This window comes from Athalia rosae, chromosome 2 (assembly GCF_917208135.1).
Source record: "Athalia rosae chromosome 2, iyAthRosa1.1, whole genome shotgun sequence".
Lineage (NCBI taxonomy): Eukaryota > Metazoa > Arthropoda > Insecta > Hymenoptera > Athaliidae > Athalia > Athalia rosae.
Genome location: NC_064027.1, coordinates 8,148,906 through 8,167,367, shown reverse-complemented (window position 1 = coordinate 8,167,367; position 18,462 = coordinate 8,148,906). Strand labels below are relative to the sequence as shown.

At 39.4% G+C, this 18,462-nt stretch overlaps 2 protein-coding genes across 5 annotated transcripts; both read right to left on the bottom strand.

Annotated features, from left to right (window-relative positions):
• Positions 1-905: 905 nt before the first annotated feature.
• Positions 906-5,078, bottom strand: LOC105686766 (inactive pancreatic lipase-related protein 1). 3 transcript variants are annotated; one of them, XM_020852966.2, is made up of 8 exons: positions 4,971-5,078; positions 4,778-4,877; positions 3,938-4,049; positions 3,206-3,354; positions 2,465-2,719; positions 1,621-1,815; positions 1,355-1,523; positions 906-1,204 (listed from the first exon to the last, which is right to left on the bottom strand). In XM_020852966.2, the coding sequence occupies exons 2-8, from the start codon at positions 4,836-4,838 to the stop codon at positions 1,090-1,092; spliced, it is 1,056 nt and encodes a 351-aa protein (XP_020708625.1). In that variant the 5' UTR covers positions 4,839-4,877; positions 4,971-5,078; the 3' UTR covers positions 906-1,089. The 3 variants fall into 3 exon arrangements, with proteins under 3 accessions (XP_020708625.1, XP_020708634.1, XP_048506011.1); XM_020852975.2 differs by having other exon boundaries at positions 4,975-5,057; XM_048650054.1 differs by lacking the exon at positions 4,971-5,078 and having other exon boundaries at positions 4,778-4,936.
• Positions 5,079-9,255: 4,177 nt separating this feature from the next.
• On the bottom strand, positions 9,256-18,030 carry LOC105686717 (vesicular glutamate transporter 1). Of its 2 annotated transcripts, none has more exons than XM_012401803.3 (9): positions 17,904-18,030; positions 15,258-15,389; positions 14,910-15,133; positions 14,147-14,457; positions 13,899-14,073; positions 13,544-13,836; positions 13,068-13,448; positions 12,776-12,985; positions 9,256-12,683 (listed from the first exon to the last, which is right to left on the bottom strand). In XM_012401803.3, exons 2-9 carry the CDS (start codon positions 15,329-15,331, stop codon positions 12,420-12,422), a joined length of 1,932 nt encoding a protein of 643 aa, XP_012257226.1. In that variant the 5' UTR covers positions 15,332-15,389; positions 17,904-18,030; the 3' UTR covers positions 9,256-12,419. The 2 variants fall into 2 exon arrangements, with proteins under 2 accessions (XP_012257226.1, XP_048506005.1); XM_048650048.1 differs by lacking the exon at positions 17,904-18,030 and adding an exon at positions 15,510-17,808.
• Positions 18,031-18,462: the final 432 nt, after the last annotated feature.

Here is an 18,462-nt window from a genome sequence, read left to right as displayed (position 1 = left end):
GAAAAAAAAAAAAAATAATAAACGCGATGAATAAAACTAATGCAAACGAAAAATCTCTGAGATGATATTTTCGAATGCCTGATGAACAATGCTTAAAAAATTTCCAACGGGATGTATACCTATACCTAATATTATATAGGTAATGAGGCAATTGTGGACTCTGAGCACTGTGAATTATATACATATGAGGATAACTATGTAACATGAGAGATAGAGAGAAAAAAAGAGAAAACAAAGAAAAAAAATTAATAACAATAAAGAAGAATCATGTAATTTACTTAAGTCATTCCCTAAAAAGTTTCCAGCTTGCGAAAATGAGGATGTACCAACATGTAATCACTCCATTATAAATATATATATTATATATATTAACGATTATTGCGATAATGTATTGTAAATCCATAGAAGTTATTATTATATCGTAATTATTATGTAATAAATATTGTTGTTAACATAAAAACATGATACGAATTCACTCACCGACATCACATCATCGGCAAAATTTTATCCCACGTAAGGCGCACACCTACGGTATATTTTCCATCGAGTCGAATAATTGTACGAATGAAACGCCCACGAACAGAGAAAAAAAAGTCTTGATTGATTAAGAAAATTGTTTCGTCGATTCGATTCGTAGTTTTTTTTCTCTTCTTCTTTCACATTATATTCACAATATTTCAGATATCTAATGATATAGTTTTTTTTTTCCATTCCTACTCTCATCTAAATTACAAAACGTTACAATCATGAGCGGCAAAAAAAAGAAAATGGATACCCTATTAACTTACCTTTCACCGCGGTATTAGGGCGAGCTGTAGGACGCCGAGGGAAAGCGATGAGAATACACGGGGGTCAAGGTGGACGAGGAATCCTGAGATCAGGTGGGGAAGGGACGTCGAAGCATGATCGTGTAACAAAAAATATTTATTAAATAATAGTGACAAACTGAACACATAATTTTAGAGCATACGCGATTGATAAAAACATATAACATTTGTAGACTAATCGCGTGACTTTGATTAATATTATACAATATACATTACAACAAGTTCTATTCTAATAGTAAATTAATCAACTGCTTCAGCAGACCTAATACTGGCGGTAGGATGATCGCTTCTGGGTTTTTGCCCGACGAATTTTTCCTGGCAGTCCTCTGGCGTACGGCTTGTGGCCGTTTGTTGAAAGATAAAAGATGCCTCGTGCGCTGAAAAACAAATAAATATAGGAAATATACAACTGATTGTAGATTACGTAGATGCGGTAGAAAATGTGGTCTAGTTTCTCTATTACGCAACGATTCCTCCGTCAACGACGAGTATACCCTATCGTAATTTTTAGCGATTATAATACTCACGTAGGTGGCGTGTCTTCGCCCATCAGTACGTACTCGTTTTCCGCTGGGCTGCACCACCCGATCAAATAAGAAAACAAATTTGCACACGGTGCCGCCCAGAAACCAACTTCTGTCGTTATAGACTCGATGTAATATGGCGTTACCTTTGTGTGATCGCAGGACAGAGTTTCTAAAATTGAAATCATGTAAAATTGGCCCTCATTACATACGCCCATCGATCGCAATAGCTATACGAAGATTGTTCAACGATCGAACACCGAACTCACGAAGTATCGAAGAACCGAGACATCCGGGTTGGCTCGAACCACCGTTGACGTAAAAATCTGCGTGACCGTTTGGGCCCCATTGACCAAGAATTCCAGCCCCGGTGTGGATCACGTCGACGAAGTGAGCATCGGTGTCGTCCAAATCCAACGATCTGTTACCACCGCCCATGTAGAATATGATCGTCGGATCGAGTCCTGATTGTTTGTGGTCGAATATCAAGCGAATTTTTATTAATCCAAAATACCCGAATTAAGAATTACACAGCTATCGAAGTATGCTTATAGAGCGGGAAAAAAAAGGAAGTAACAATTCTCTGAGAATTACTTTCAAAACGACGCAATGATAATTAATATCGAACTTAGTCCTTGAATTTTGATTGACTCCGTTCGTGGGGAAAATAAAAGGTTTTCTCCGCGGCAGGTTCTCTATTCGTAATGTAATTTACAAGCAATCTCACACATTGCCACAGCGGGAGTTGTTGCGTCACGACGCGTGTACACGGGTCTAATTGTAAGCGAGTATAACCCTTAGCAGTAAGACCCGCAAAGTAACCCGCGTGACGCGTTCTGGCAGCCAAATTATGCTGGAATTCATTCATCTTTCCTAGTCACTTATGATAGAATAATATAATTTCGCAATTCTTCATCCGGCCGCCTGCCGACATCTCATTCTACAGGGATATACACAATGTATGTACGCAACAATCTGTTTACCCCGAATCATCCATGCGTTGCGAAGGAACTTGAAATCAAATGGAATGATTGGATATAATTGAGATTGATTACGATCGGCTGCGGCGACGGGAGGTATGAGTTTTGAGTTTCCCCGCATTCGTCAAATTACCTGTGATCCGGCCGAGTTTATCGCCCGGTAGATAGTTGGCCATTAGTCCGGCAATGTGTGCGCCAACGCTGTAGCCCAGGACGTGTATCGACTGTACGGGAGTGCCGCGAGGATGATTTTTCAGGTAGCGCACAAGCTGAGCGATGCACTGGGAGCAGAAACTCGGCCCCCAACGCACCTGCGAGAGACACGGTTCACGTACGAGGGACCCATAGTCGACGATTATTATGTTGTAGTTACCCCGCTTGAAATATGCTGCGAAAGAAAGCGAGAGCCGTTTCATTGCCAATTGACGACGACAATAAATTATGTTCGAATCAGGATTGCGCGAACCTCAATGGATTCGCACATTCGTTATATCAACATACGTATATATGTGAGAATCCGCAATCATCCTGAATCTGTTGAGTTTCGTCTCGTTTTTGTTTTATTTGTTTTTTTTTCAACAGCGAAGAAGAGCGCTTGTATTCGTAACAAGTATATATGCAAATGCAGAAGAGTCGCGAGTCGGAGTAAGTGGAATCCTTTCACTAGCACAGAATGAAAAAGTGAATTTGGGGAACTCTCGACGTTGCGTGATATTCCTTTCGCTCGAAACATTGAACTTTCGGCCTTCCGGTGGCTTCGGTTTCTAAACGTGTTTTTACGGATCCTAGGAACTTGAACAACTTTGCCGCCGACGTTTCAAGTCCACGGACGAGCCGAATCCGATGAACATTACGTGTTCGGAGGAGAACTTACCGTTTCGAAGGTCGGTACTTGGCGCCAAATTTCTACCGCCTCCGAATCCGTGGATTATTATCTTCGTGGGATGTAGTTTGTTGAACTTTGACCTGTCCAGGGAACGAGGGTCCAGAACATCTATGAGAAACGGATCCGCTTGAGTTTCTCTGTGAACAGAAATGGACAACGATTGCTCGTAATCGTCGAGTTTCGATCCTACCGCGATGAGTTTTACCTACGAAAATGAAACTGAATACGTGGAAGTATCCAGCGAAAGTAAAGAGCCACGCGGAACTTCGCAACATCCAAGAAATCGCGCCAGCAAACTACACATCCCATTTTATAGTTTAACATTTCGTACGGCGCTTCAAAGAATAACTAGGTGCGAAAAACGTCGCTCGAAAGCCGATTCGCGGGGCGCACGTCCTATTGATAAAACACGTTAGCTGGACGCGCTATTTGCCAGAAACACCTACGTTAGAGGACTTAATTATCTGCGATAACAAAAGTAAAAAGGAACGTCCGCGAAATCTTTGGACTCGGAATGGCGTAATACGACTCCCGAGAGAAAGGCGCGCTTCTGTGTTTATTCAGGTCACTTTCAGCTCGAGGTGAAATGATCGTGATCTTGAAATGTTTGATCCGCAAACAAGCCCGCGGTAGATCGCGATGCTAATCCCAGCAATTTTTTTCGTTCCCTCGTCTCCTGTCCGGCGTTCAAAATTTTTCGCTCGTTCGATTTCAACTTACCTCGTGTACAGATAAAATTCGATCCTCGGATTCGGGCAGACGATCGGCCCCTTGAGGCAGGACGTGTTGTTGAAAAGATCCTCGATACTCTTGGATTGGGCCCTCACCTCTCCTGTTGCGACGTTAACAAAAAAGAATGTTAATCTTCCGGAATGAAATGAAGAAATTCCCGTGTACGTCCATCGCCCGCACCCGCGTGTGACAATAACTCGCACTCATTATTCGTTTGGTAAGAATAAAAAAGGAACTTTCGAACACGCAATTCCTCTATCAGTCTCTACGGTTACGTGGGACCTACGTGTCCTGCATACTTATTACCATTTGTAACACGCGCTGTTATCTGAAAATGAGTTTCTTAGCGAGCTAAATAACATCACATTAAAAAGTTCAGCGACGTGTGTCTTTCAGGAAGCGGATTCGTAGCTGAAATAATTATATTCCAGCGACACGTCACTTTACGATCTAGTTTATCACCGTGGCGTCGGATGGATTTACATCTCATCGGACGTGAGGTAAAGACATGTTTCACTCTCACTGGGACATTTACCGTGTCATCCAATTGAAAAGCCGGCAATTAACACGACGCGTAGGTGACACCGACTATTGTTCGTTAATTGATTCAGCCAAGATGAAACGCGAATTGACATTACAAAAAAAAAAAGAAAATATACACACTGTACCGATTTACAGCAAAGGATGACATTGTTTTTCAATCAATCAACGATCCATCGATCGAGAGTTCAGGCGAACACTTTCCTTTGACGAGGATTAATTTTTTCTTAAAAAAGCTAAAATAATCTTTCTCGCAAGATAAATGATTTTTTAATTGATCATGCTTACCGGAAAATACGAGTAAAACGAACACCGCAAAAAGAAGCACTCTCACGACACTGACCGCCATCTCCGGCTCCGCGTACGTCCGTAAATTAACATCTAACAACTGCAGATGAAAAATCAGCAAAAGTGAATCGTCGAGCGTCTGGCTACGAAATGTAAAGTCATCGGAATCTGAGGGAATTTAGAAAGTACCTACCTACCTACCAACCGACCTACCGACCAACCAACTCCACCAAGTCCGTCTCGACGCACAGTTCGTGCTGCAGCTCGACTCCGTGCATCCACGCATTATACGCGAATAGAAACGAATAGGATAATAATTGACGGTAGCGGTGTCCCCGCGTGTATCCCTGATGTGAACCAAATTACGCCCCGGAGACACGGGGGGATGAATCGTGCGTACCTCCCGCTCGCGCGTTCCCTTAGTTCCTATTATACTTTTATCGTGTCCCTTCGCATGTTTCAAGTATGAAATAGGAACGCCCGCCACCGTATAATCATACCTCGAGCTGAACGCAACGATTCCTGACCCACGTAACGTTATAAAATACACCGCGACATGTAACGCTCGTATATACGTATACCTACATTTAGCGAACCTCACCCGTCTTACGCGCTAAACGTTACGCGTTACGCATTACATGAATATATAACCATATCCACCTGTAATACTCGTGATTCGTGCGCGCGTGAATGCAACACGCCGTGAAGGCCATTCCCCGAATCGAAGAACTTCGATCGCTTCGTAGCTTTTGGATTTTTTCATCGCCCCTTCGATCCACCCGCAGGCTACGATTCCGCGCCGGAGTTTGGATACCTTTTTTTTCATGCCAATAGCAACGAAATATTTTTGTATAAACGGACCGTAGATCTTGGTCTTTTCAATTCAAATATACCGTGATTCGGTCATGCGGCAACTGGATCAGTTCTACTGCAGGACCGCAATACGATTAATTTCTAACTGATCCATAACGTATCATTGACCCAGAAATTGAACGAATTCGTTACGCCATTGGACGTGTCAAATGTTTTTTTTTTTATTTTTTTTTTTCTCCTATTTTCATTGAATTACGCAATGCACTCGGAACGAACTGAGAGATTGTAATTGTTAATTGCTGCGACCGAAGTACTGCGAATACGACTCCTTTTATTTTTTTTTTAATGGCACAGAAGAACGCGACGTGAAACGTGATGATCCTGCGTTGATTGTAATAAATTAATATACATTGCTCACGCGTGTCGGTGTATCGCGGTATCTTCTGCCCTATAATACGTCGCTCCGCTGTTTTGTCCCTGTCCTAGATTTTCAGCATTAATTACATATAACTTGCATCGTTGATTCAGTCTCGTGGATTATACATACTCCGTATGGATCATGCACATCTGTGTTACTCTGTAGCATTAAAATATCATTTTGCATATCCGCCAAGGGACTGAAAATTGCATATCCGTAGAAAACCTTCCCGACTCGATCGTACGGCTTGTAGGAAATTCTCTCGCACCGCTTTCGAAAATTTAGCTGAATCGGGTGCTCTGCGGTGTCACATCTCCAAATTTCACATTTACACGGGTATGGTGTACCTACGTATATTCTTGTTTGTAAGTGGATAAGAATAAGGAGATGCTCGGTATATGTTTTTTTTTTTTTTTTTCTAATATATCTTTTCTTAAAAGATTGGCTTACACTTTATTGTCAATAGTCGTCAGTAATTCATGTATTATTACAATATACACCCAAGTTACAATATACATATACATATTTTACATGATAATCGATATAATAATAATATCAACAAACCAGATAGCATCCCCTAATTAACATCAAATTTAAATTGCTGTATAAGTTTCTCTTCTCACATTCACCTTTCGGAACGGGCCCGCGCTGCCGTTCCATCGTCACCCTGATACTCGAATTATGTGTATCAACTACATATTTCTATGATATCGAATGTGACGTGACACCGGATTAACCGGGTCACGGATTCGTTCGAATTTTACTAGTTCCCAGGTGCAACTAGCCTTCAAATCGGAACATGAAACTGATCTTGAAATTTCGATTTCGAACCACACACGACAGGCGGCTCACTTGGGACAAATTTTCGATGCTATCCAGAAATATATTTTTAACGGTGCAGCCATGACACGCTCCGTTATCAACAAATTGCCACGTAAGCGAAATTTCATATAATTTAACGAAATAGGAGGGGAAAAGATTTCTTTTCTCGCTACAGCGCGAACAAAAATACAAAATAAATTGGTAATACCGATATTTCACCGATGTGGTGCTTGCCATGTAATTTATATCCTTATGTGCGACAGTTGACAAGGTTCCTATATAGATTATCCTGTTTGCCGATAGGACGAAATGATAATTACGTTATCGGGATAATAAATAAGATGCATGTGTACGTGGTTGTGTACCATCACCTCGACTATCACTTTCTCTGATGACCAGCGGGGAATTATAATGTAGTTCGGCTACGTGTATATTGTAATGCTGTTATATACGTATAACGTTAATTTATTCAACAAATAAGTTCATACATACGAATAACGATTTAATGTGACATAGAAATTTTGATGTCTTGCAGTTGAAAATTCATTCGAAATATTATGACGAATTCACCGAGTAGGTATATCATAATTGGAGGTATGGGTATATACTATATACCATATATACGTATATAATGTACATTAATTTATATAACCCATTCTACCTATTAGAAGCTATAATAAAAGCTTAATTTAGGTACGTTATGTATATTATATAACATCGATACATATTCAGGCTCAGTTTTATTTTCATTTATTTTTTTTTTTTTTCATTTTCAATCATCAATTAGTTTTTTTTCTTTAATTTTTTTTGTTGTTTTTTTTTCGAATGATGGAGGAATTGAAACATTATGATAAAAGTATTGCTATTCGCGTACGGTACACATATAGTATTGATATTGATTTCGACGTCCATTTCGTAAAAAATCTTTAAACATCATGTGATGATAATCGATAGTGGATGTACGTACGTATAACTTAATCTTTCTTAAAACATGAGCCTGAGCATTACTTATCATCGTACTTACGATTAGTGCAACTTCTACTATTTCCTTTTGTTCTTAATCTTTTCTTCACTTTTTTCATTTTTCTTTCATTTATTGTCAGTATAACATATTACTTCGTTTTGCTTTTATTATCATTATTATTGTTGTTATCATTATCATTATTACTATTATTATCGTTATTGTTATTAATATTATTATTATTATCATAGTTATTTTCATTCGTTATTGTCGATATAATAATTGATACATTTTCGTAATTATAATATTCTATGTATGCATTTGCTTGAATACGAATCAATGGTCATTATTATACACTCAAAAATATACAAATATAACCATATTATATGTATGTATAGGTACATGGATACCTACGTGCGTACGTATAGATACAATAATGATATAATTTGATCGTAATTATAATAATATCTGCAGCAAAGTAATAATTTTCAAAGTAATTATTATATTCAACATAATAAAATTTCATATTTGTTGAAAATGATTTCCAAACATAATTATATATGTGTATATATATTATTCGCATATTAAGGGAGTTTATTTTTTCTTTTTACTTTCAATCGTTTGTAAATTTATTGTCATTCCTTCTCCTAGACTCGAAGGGATAACTGTAATATATAGATACTTTCATGGTCGTGTTAGTCTTGTGCGCCAAAGTGGCAGAAATTAATGAAGTACTACCCATGATGAGAAATGTATGTCTACGGAAATGGGGTGTATTTGTTAACTAGTATTACAACATCTAAAACTCTAGACAGTATTAGTATCACCAGTTTTTTCATTACAGGAATCGCAGTGAGTAACACAGTTCTATAAAAAGGTTATCATAGTTTTCTAATAAAAAATTTATCAGCCAAGCTTGAGAATTCGCGAGATTCTAAATGCGCGTTCCGGTTATTATACTTCAACTGTACCTGGGTAATATAGTCTAATCTCATTTTACTATTATTTAAACAAACGGAAAACAACCGATCAACACACACAACCGGATGAAGAATGATTTTCGTTCATTTCTTCATTTCCTTGTTCTTTGATTTCTCAATTCAACTAGTATAACAGCAACACTTAATTTAATTTAAATTAATTAGCGTTTACGTATAGATTCGTAAGAACATAATTATATTTCGTTTTTTTTTCTCATTCAATTTAGCTCACATCATATATTTGTATATATCTATATACTTTTATACTTTCATTTGGATATTCAATCCGTTATTAGTCTCTCAATTATGACCGTATCATAAACCCTCAGATTCGTAGAAAAAATATCGGATGAGGAGTCTCCTTATATCTATTCTCTGCCAATGTCTGCGACCCTAATGTATATTTCATCTGGTGAACAATTAATTCACTGGAACTATTTTCAAACAAATAGAAACAATTCGCGTTTGACGTAATAAAACACTCAATAAAACAAAAAAAAAAAAAAAATCACGAAAATTATGAGAAGCTAATCGAAATTTTTTTTGTAAATAAAATCCAACGATTAACGTAAAGTTGTACGAATTATGAAAATCGAAAATTCACGTCTATAAAAACGACGCAGACATGGCACAGAGTATATACGTATCAAAAATTCAATGTGCTGTTTTTTTTTTTTGTGCTCAACTACATTTAATCAGGCAGCTGTTTCGACTATTGTCTTTTCATATTGTCGTACATAGTGTATTATGTAATTTATTATGTATACGCCTTCGCTGTGTATAAATATACTAATATCGTTATTAATTTCATCATTTTTTTTTTGTGTCGATTAATTTGTTTCTTCTTGTACTTAATTTTCGGTAATTTTTCGTAAACTGTGTGACACCTTCAAAAGGTATTGCTTCTCAGCGCCGAAGGGCTTATGTCAGTCGGTGTAACTCGAACGTATAGTATAGATATACGAGACAAGTTGTAATAAGTTACAGTAAAATTGCTGAATATTTTAGCGAAACTTTTTTCAAATTTGTATCCCGAGCCCGCAGTTTTCGATGAATGCAACGCAATGTAAATTATTATAATATTAAAAATCCTACTTGATGTATTTCGATACATCATAACAGCAGACGCTTTATTACGAACAACTTACGGCTAACAAGCTAATAATTGAACACTACAAGGTGTACTAGAAGAGCTTAGCATATAATACATTATACAATCAGCGGATTTACATTTACAAGTACATACACATACGTAATATCATTTTTTCATATATATTTTTATGTAATCATAGATTTGTGAAAATTCAACAAACTTCTTACCAATTCTCTATATAGATATATAATTACCTTTCCACGAATTGTTATACATTCCCTAATAATTTCGATCTCTAGTACACCTTGCATTATTTATTGTCGTAAATTATTATTGAATTCATACGTATATTATATGTATAATATAATATAAGTACACGAATCGTTATTGTTCGAACAGCATTGAACTTATCCTATACATAAGTAAGGTATAATTAATGTATAATATATATAATATATATGTATATGTATAATTTTCGAGTTTCATTCAAATATTTATTTATTTATTTTTATGTTCTTATTATTTCTTTTTTTTTTTTACTCAATTATTCTTTGGATTTACCAAGCCAGAAATTATTTTAGGCCAGTCACTACTTTTTTTTCTTATCCTTTGGTTTTTGTTTTTGCTCGTTTTCAAATCTGTGTATATGTATAATAATGTATAATATTATTTATGTAATAATTATTACGGTATATATATAGTGTATTGTCAATTCCACAACAATTATGTAATAAAATTAAATCACAAAATTCAATAAACTACTATAATATGTCATTATATGTATATCATATAATAATGATCTGATTTTCTTCTCTCTTTTTCTTTCAATATATATACAAATTATTATTGTTGATTGCAAGAAATATGTGAGTCAGCTTTTTTTTATCATTTCCTTTACGGTGAAATTTTCGTAGTTTTAGAATCAAATTTTGAATGAAAATATACAGTACTAATTGGGTGTGCGTGACGTGATGTGATTTCATTTTGTTATTCAAATTCACCAAGTTATCGCAATTGCCAAACACTTTTGCGAGTTACACTTATTGTCGCGATTATATTCAAGTCGAATTTTTTCCTACAGCAATCTTCTCACTTATTCCATCTTATGTATCAAGTTAAATGCATAACAACACATTTAGATATTGTCCGTTATAAGCTTCTGAACAGATAAGCAACGAATCAATTGCTATATGTATAATATATTATTAAATTGTATTTAATACTGCAGCTCGCTCAACGCGGTCGGTTGGCGTATATATATTTATATATATATATCTGTGTGTGTATATATAATATATTTATATTTATATACTTTCTTCATTTATAATATCGTATCATTGTTATTATTAATCAGAAACATCTCGCGGAAAATTGACTAGATTCTTTCGTCGGTCTCGAGCAACGAGATTTTATTCGAGTATCTTAAAAATCTTCCATCGCGTGAGACCCGTGTAACTTCTTTTGCATGATTCATGTATATTGCGATTGGTTTGCTGAATTTTGCATTCACATAGTACCATACTATATTATATTCATAAACTTTACGTCGGAATACATTAGTTATTATGTTTTATAGTTACGATTTATGATATTTGCAATTATTTTCGAATACTTTCTCATTTACTTTCATTCGTGTATGTATATATATATATATATCTAATATGTATCATATACTTTATTCACCGTTTCCTACCGTTCACCGAATTCTTATCTTTTGTTTCATAATTCATATACCTAACACGTAATAATATCCGTACCTACGTTTCGTTTCATTTATCTTATAATTTATCCAAAATTAAATTCATTTCAACTTACGTCGTCCCTATACTTTCGCCGTTTATTACATACAATTTTCCTAAATACTTTCACTAATTTCCTCATGATACTTTCATTTGTTCGTAGGCTTGGGTTTTTGATCTTTCAATGTTCCTCCTCCTCTGTTCCACGGATTCGTCGAGGTATTATTTAGTTTTTCATTCTCTGGTCTTTGTCTATAATCATTTTTTGTTTAATACGTACTGATATCGTACTTTTATCCCCAGGTCGATTTGTACTGTTCTTCCAACGATGACGACTACGGCGTTTCTTCTCTGACGTATAAATTTCGTCACGCTCAAACATCATTTATTGCTATATTTTTACCGCTACTGCTGTTCTCCGTGTGATATAATGCCTCGTATTTAATGATATCTAATTTTGACCCCAAAATAACTTTCCCCCCGAATGCGGAGAACGAATTACAACGACCGAGATTCGAGTTCCTCAATAATCTCAGCACACATTTCCCTCAAATTTCACTCCTTTGTCAGGCCCAAGCCGCAAAATTATGGAGAAAATTAACCACCGCAAAATACCGCAATCGAAGTGCTCCGTAGCTAAAAATTCTGTCCGCTCGTGACTCATTCACTTCGAACGATGGATAAGTTAGACCCGTTAAAAGTAGTGGAATTATTGATCACCGATCTCGATTTTGCATTTCGATCTTCCCTACCCGAAATTCAGAAGACATCTCGCCTCGTAACCCGAGTTTTACTCACCCCCTCGACTGCTTCGTATTAGTTCCACTGTTGTTGTTGTTTCTCCATCACATCGTGCGTGTAATCGTCCATGGCAGGTGGCTGAACCAGAGACGCGCTTACGTCACTGGCGAACGGATTCGACGAGTGAAACGGATTATTGACGTTCGTCTCCGTCGACCCGTAACTCGCCACCTGGTTGCCGTCGTGGATTCGCTTGTCGACTTGCGAATAAAGGTGGTTCTCCGGTGCGGGTTGCTCGTAATTGTTCCAATCTCCTCCGCTCGTCAGGGAAGGTTGTTTCTACGGCAGTCGGAGTATAGGGTAACGTTTCGGATCAACCATTTCCAAAGTCATTGTCAAATTTCGACGTCGTTACGCGGAGGTAAACTTACCACGAATTCAGGCTGGACCGGCTTCGGTGGAGGTGGTAGGGGAGGTTTGCTTTTGCCCAAATCGTCGAGAGGATTCCAGCTGTTTTGTTCTTCTATGGTCGGATCTGCCCACGGTTGTAGTTCGCCGGAACAAAATATCGCGTAAAAAGTCACGCCGACGAAATGAACGCAAGCGGCGATTATGAAAACGTTTCTCCAACTGTGCGCGTCCTGGAGAAAAAAAATGTTGAAAAAATGTTGAACCATCGGTGAGAATGTTCGTTGGGATAAAAATGTAAGGACGGAGCCTCACCTTGTTCTTCGTGATGTTGTCGACGAAAAACGGCACTAGGAGACCAGCGATCGTACCAATGCCGTTCGACATTCCCATCAAGATACTCGCGTATCGTGGCGCGATGTCGAGGTGGTTGACGTTGAAACCGGATATAGCGAAACCGCTGCAAGCCACGCCGATCGTCAGAGCGATGGTAGCCGCGGTGCCATTTCTGTTAGTCGTTGCGTTTGCAACTACCAAAAAAAATATAGCCTCCATACCGAAACCACCGCAGTTGAAAACTTTTCGAACATTGGTCGTCGATAATATTCCACGTTTTCTCAAATGGTCGGCCAACAGACCTCCGCAGGGAACGATCGTCGTCATCAACAAATGGGGGAGGGAACCAACCACTCCGGTCTGAGAATTAAAAATTTCATACGACGGTTAGAAAAATGCCGCCGTTGGATATCGGGGTAAAAATTGAGGCGAGTAGAATCGAGAGTCGAAATCACCTCAACGAGTGGCATGTCGAAGGATTCGTGCATGAATCGAGCCTGAAACAATACGAGTAGATAGAAGTTCCAAGATCTGCAAAAGTTCGCTACGATGATCGCATAGACGGGCATGGATGTGAAGAACTTCTTCCACGGGGTAGTCGAGAACGTAGGCATCGGTATTTCGGCCTGACCTTGACCCAGTGAATCTTCGATGTAGCGCAATTCTCTGGCTGAGATGCAAGGATGCTTGGATGGTTTCTCGAAACTGAGCCAGAGCCAGAAACAGTACCATATGAGACCGCAGACACCTGAAATCGAGCGAATACGACGTTATCGAAGATCCTCGTTGGCGTCGTGGCGATTATCTTACCATAGAAGTAGAAGGAAGCGGTCCAACCGAACCATTGCGTCAAGTATCCGGACAAAGGCATTCCTATGACAACGGCGGCGTAAGATCCACAAAAGGCTAGAGTGGCCAAGCGAGATCTTTCCAAGGGTGGAGCCCAGTATTTCCAAATACCGTGACAGGCTGGATACGTAACACCCTGGGACAAAAATGACACGCTTGAGCATCGATGTCGCGGGATCCGGTGACCGACTTTATCGGTCGTTACAAACCTCCGCCAAGCCCTTGCATATCTGGACGCACATGTCCATGATAGGATCGACCTTGAGCGCCCCGGGAACGAGTAGATTTAAAAAGGAGGAGGTAGCGATCGCCAGTCCGAATATTCTGTTGGCGGGATAAAAGGAGGCGAGAAATCCTCCCGGTACCTGTGTGACCAGGTAACCCCAGAAGAAAGACGAATCCAACGCGCTTTCGGTTCCGATCGTCCAATTGAATGTCACGCTACCAGAGGCGGAGGAATTATTCATGGTCAATTTGGCCATCCCCATGTTACACCTCATGCCAAATGAGATTATGAAACCTGGTAAACCATCGTGAACAGTTTACTTCATTTGGAAACGAGACGGCGGTGAATTATCTGAAAATAGTACCTGTGCTCCGGACAATTAAGTTACATGAATTGGATAAAACTGGGGAAACGCACCCCGGAGACGTCATTTTTGTACCTTCGGTTCGAAGAAATAAATCGAATTTCATCCACGATTGGATTACCAAAAGATGAGAGACGGGTGAACGATTCTGTTTTGTTAGTGTGAAGAAAATGGCGAGATGTACTTATGTTCGAACAAGCAAAATGAGGGGAGCGTGAAACGGATGAGGGAGACTTTTGAGAGATTAGTATTGTATATACGTAACGTCGACGTTTTCCCTCGATTGATGAATTCGTGACTCATCGATGGGAAAACGGAACATCAGAATTACGATTCATCAAATATTACAGGTATCGGCTGTTGCGGACGACGAGTTAATTACCTATGCAGGCCAACACCGCTATGGTGTACCTCTTGGAGAGGCAGGGGCATTCCGGCATGCAGTAAGTGTCGATGTGCCGAAGCGGGGGGCGTTCTGGTTCTGGTAAAGAATCAAACGACGCGTTGAGATTGTAACCGCGTTCGTCCTCGAACCCCTGGTTGCTTTTACTACCACTATTCGGGGGCATTTCGAACTCCTCATAGCCGGTATTGCTTCGTCGTAATCTAGAAATGGGGGGAGTCGACGATAAATCGAGTGACGGTTTCTTCGGGGTAGGTGGTAACACCGTAGGTATGTTGAGAGTGTCACGTTTACAGATCTGTTATTGAGTTGGAGAAATTAACTTACCCAGAAAATTTCTGTGACGCTTTCGACTTCAAGGAGTCGAAGGCCCCAAAACCCGCAGATGCGAATCCGGACATTTTTCAATTATTGGGGTTGCCTTATTGTCGTTGTAGTTTTTTTATTGTCTCGCAGCCCCTGGAAGTCACAAGATAAAGAGAAATCAACGAAATCCTTCTTTTTTGTTTTTTTTAACGGTGGATATTCCACGCCAATGATTAATCAAGAACAGGGTTCGTTGCTGGGATCGTTACGTACTTTTCATTTATCATCGGTCTCGCATTCGCAGTTCGAAAATGGATTCGCAGATAATCTTATATTCTATTGGAGAAATATCCTAAGCACTGTCGAATCCTTCGGTATACTATGTCGGAGGATATGTGAGGTAGCTACCAATGCGTGTCTCAAAGACGAGGAAAAGTACGATTCCTGCATTTTCCAATATCTCCGGGCTATACGAAACTGAATGGTGCGCACATAAAGGGTGTCCAAGAAAAAGCGTGAATCCGTTGAACCGCAGTATTTGAAATACCGAGAACGAATGGACTGGAAACCTGATACTAGAAAATACTTGAAGTTCGGAAGAAAATTTCAAAAAGATTCTCTGATAACTTTCGAAACAAAAAAACACCCCAGTATAAAGAGAACGCTATTTTGTAGGGTTATGAACGTCCATTTTTTTTAAGTTTCTCGTGTAGTTAAAATGAGCATATCATTCTTCGTTATTACACGGTAGTGTCCTGTTACCGAGTATGTGATGGAAAACATATTGTTCGGATTGATTCGGATCAGATGTAAAATTTTTCTACAGGAGTGTCGTCCCTTGTTTGCTCATGGGACAGTGGGAGGGTTTGAACGTTCGTTTGTTCAAATTTCGATTATATATTTCATCGAGGTGATGCAAGGTCGTGGGCGAACCTGAACCAACATGAAATCGTGCGAACCACCGTATAGATAACAGAGGAGATTCGCTTCTAGAAGGGATATACGACAACGCCGAGGGGCAGAACGAGACGCGGATGAGGAGGGATGAGGGTGTTTATTTGGAGTGGTGGCTCTCCAACCCTAATCCGCGAACTCTCTAGGGAAGATCTCCGAAGGGTAGAAAACTGCGAGAATATACTACGGGAGGATCGAGCGCGGGGATAAAAAAAGCGCGGTTGGAACGCCGTGTACGCTCAGATTCAAATGGGAATTCTCGAAGCTTGGGCAGGTTACCGCAATTATTTTGTTTTCCTGCTTTTTCGATCTTACGCGAGAAGGGTGATTCAGGTTTCTCTAAAATGCTGTCGTGACGTTCGGCTATCATCAAAGACCGCACGTGTCAACGAAATGGCATAAAATGCCTGGCACGTGCGTGGCGATGAGTTAGGGGGACGTCGATTGGAACCGACGATCTGATGTCGCCGAGGGAGAACTCAGCTAATGGATCGTACGGAACAATGGAAGAGCGGAAGTCCAGTGCATTAACAGATTAGATCGTTTACCGCCCTTGCCACCTCGTTTTACAATTCCCATTCAGGTTTTTTTTTTCTTCCTTCAAACCGCGACTGTAACGAAATCATCTTTGCGCCAATTTGATCGCGTTTTAATTATGACGCCGGAAGTCTTGGACGATGAGCTTACACCGGGGTAAGCTGTGCGAAAATATTCTTTAGCTGAAGAGAAAAAATCTGTGCGATCGAATATCTTGAGAGAGGTCTTCGCCAACCGTTTATGCCTTTGATTGCAAAATGGCGGAGTCGTTTCCCCGGAAGGTAAAAATGAATACCACGTACAATTCAAAATGTACTTTTACACAGCGGTCATGGATGCGGTGAAAGAAATTTGGATCGCCAAAAATTCAACGTTCTTTTAGGCGTTCCATTTTTCATTTACGACGGATTACAGCTTTCGAACTGGGTCTACCTCGGGGTTCAAGAGTTCGAGCGGAATATCAACTTGCTGATATTGATAATTGAATTTACACTGATTTGGACATGTCACTGCCCGATCATATCAGTCCACAATATCACAATTTTCGATACACGGTAAAATCTTATAAATGATGTATACAGATCGGGAACAACTCGCACAAACTTAATTGCTCGACCCTGTACCTGATGACGTTTAAATTCCTCGTTCATTCAGATTTTGGTATTCAAAAGTATTCCAATAAATAAGTAGCATAACATTCTTCCGTGTAACTTAAATTGCACATTCTTCAGTAACATCAATTTTTCAATAGAATCTTATCTATCGTATCGATCGGACGTTCGAACCGATTTCCGGAGTGTTGCAAGAGAAAAAGAACATCATTAACAAGGGCCTTTCGGCCGCTTATTCCAAAAACAGTATCAAAATAACTCGGAGGAAAATCAGGAATGCACCATTCGAAGAAATCACGCTCGTCTTTCGTTACGAATGATCATCGGGTATCGAACACACAATTTTTTCAAAAAAATTGCACCACTATTCAGGTCAAAATATAGAATCCATCGAATGTAGTACGGTGTATTTTAGCCGCATGCCACAAGAATATATACACAAAAATATCGAAGCTTTTCACCCACTCGATTAAAACCGGTTGCAAATTGCTACCGGTTGATAAAGAACAAAATTATACGAGCAAATAAAAGTGGAAACGAAAAACCAAAAAAAAAAAAAACTCACCAATAACTATGTCCAGATAAATGGTAACGGGCGGTAGTGGGTTCGAAACCGCGGGGTACGCGACGAAGAACCGTCGACGACGGGTCGCGAGCTTTGGGGACGCCGAGCGTCGCTGAGTACGGGGCGCCCGCGCATCGTCTATTCACGTATTCGCCCGACGCCGCAACGCATCGATATCACTGGCCAATCGCACCGGGGAAACCCCCTTTATCCCTTGCTTCTTAAGGTGGGAGGCGGGGCGTAAGTATTATTCGCAATAATACCGATAGGTACTGATAAAAAATAAAGTAATGATAATCGAACGGAAGCATTACGTTCAACTCGGTCTTACGAAATCTGGGAACAGACCGGTTGGGCTCGATTCGATCAGTTCTTCGCGAAGAACATTTTTTAGATATGAAAAATTGAACGCAGATCATCCCGCTCGACGATGTCCGTGTGCAGAGAGATTTTTTTCTGATGCATCGAGGATAACGGAGGATTATTGAGAGGCACGTTTCAATGTCATCCCTGGATGAGACATTTTCAAAGGTCATATTTTCTGGAAAGCAGGGTTCGG

Coding starts and splice junctions, on each gene's coding strand:
- LOC105686766 (XM_020852966.2), bottom strand. CDS start 4,838: ATGGCGGTCAGTGTCGTGAGAGTGCTTCTTTTTGCGGTGTTCGTTTTA. Junction 3,355..3,937: donor GAATTTTATCTGTACACGAG/GTAAGTTGAAAT, acceptor TTCTGTTCACAG/AGAAACTCAAGCGGATCCGT. Junction 1,524..1,620: donor TCTCGGTTCTTCGATACTTC/GTGAGTTCGGTG, acceptor TTTCAATTTTAG/AAACTCTGTCCTGCGATCAC.
- LOC105686717 (XM_012401803.3), bottom strand. CDS start 15,331: ATGTCCGGATTCGCATCTGCGGGTTTTGGGGCCTTCGACTCCTTGAAG. Junction 15,134..15,257: donor GCGTCACAGAAATTTTCTGG/GTAAGTTAATTT, acceptor CCCCATTTCTAG/ATTACGACGAAGCAATACCG. Junction 12,684..12,775: donor CGGTCCAGCCTGAATTCGTG/GTAAGTTTACCT, acceptor CGACTGCCGTAG/AAACAACCTTCCCTGACGAG.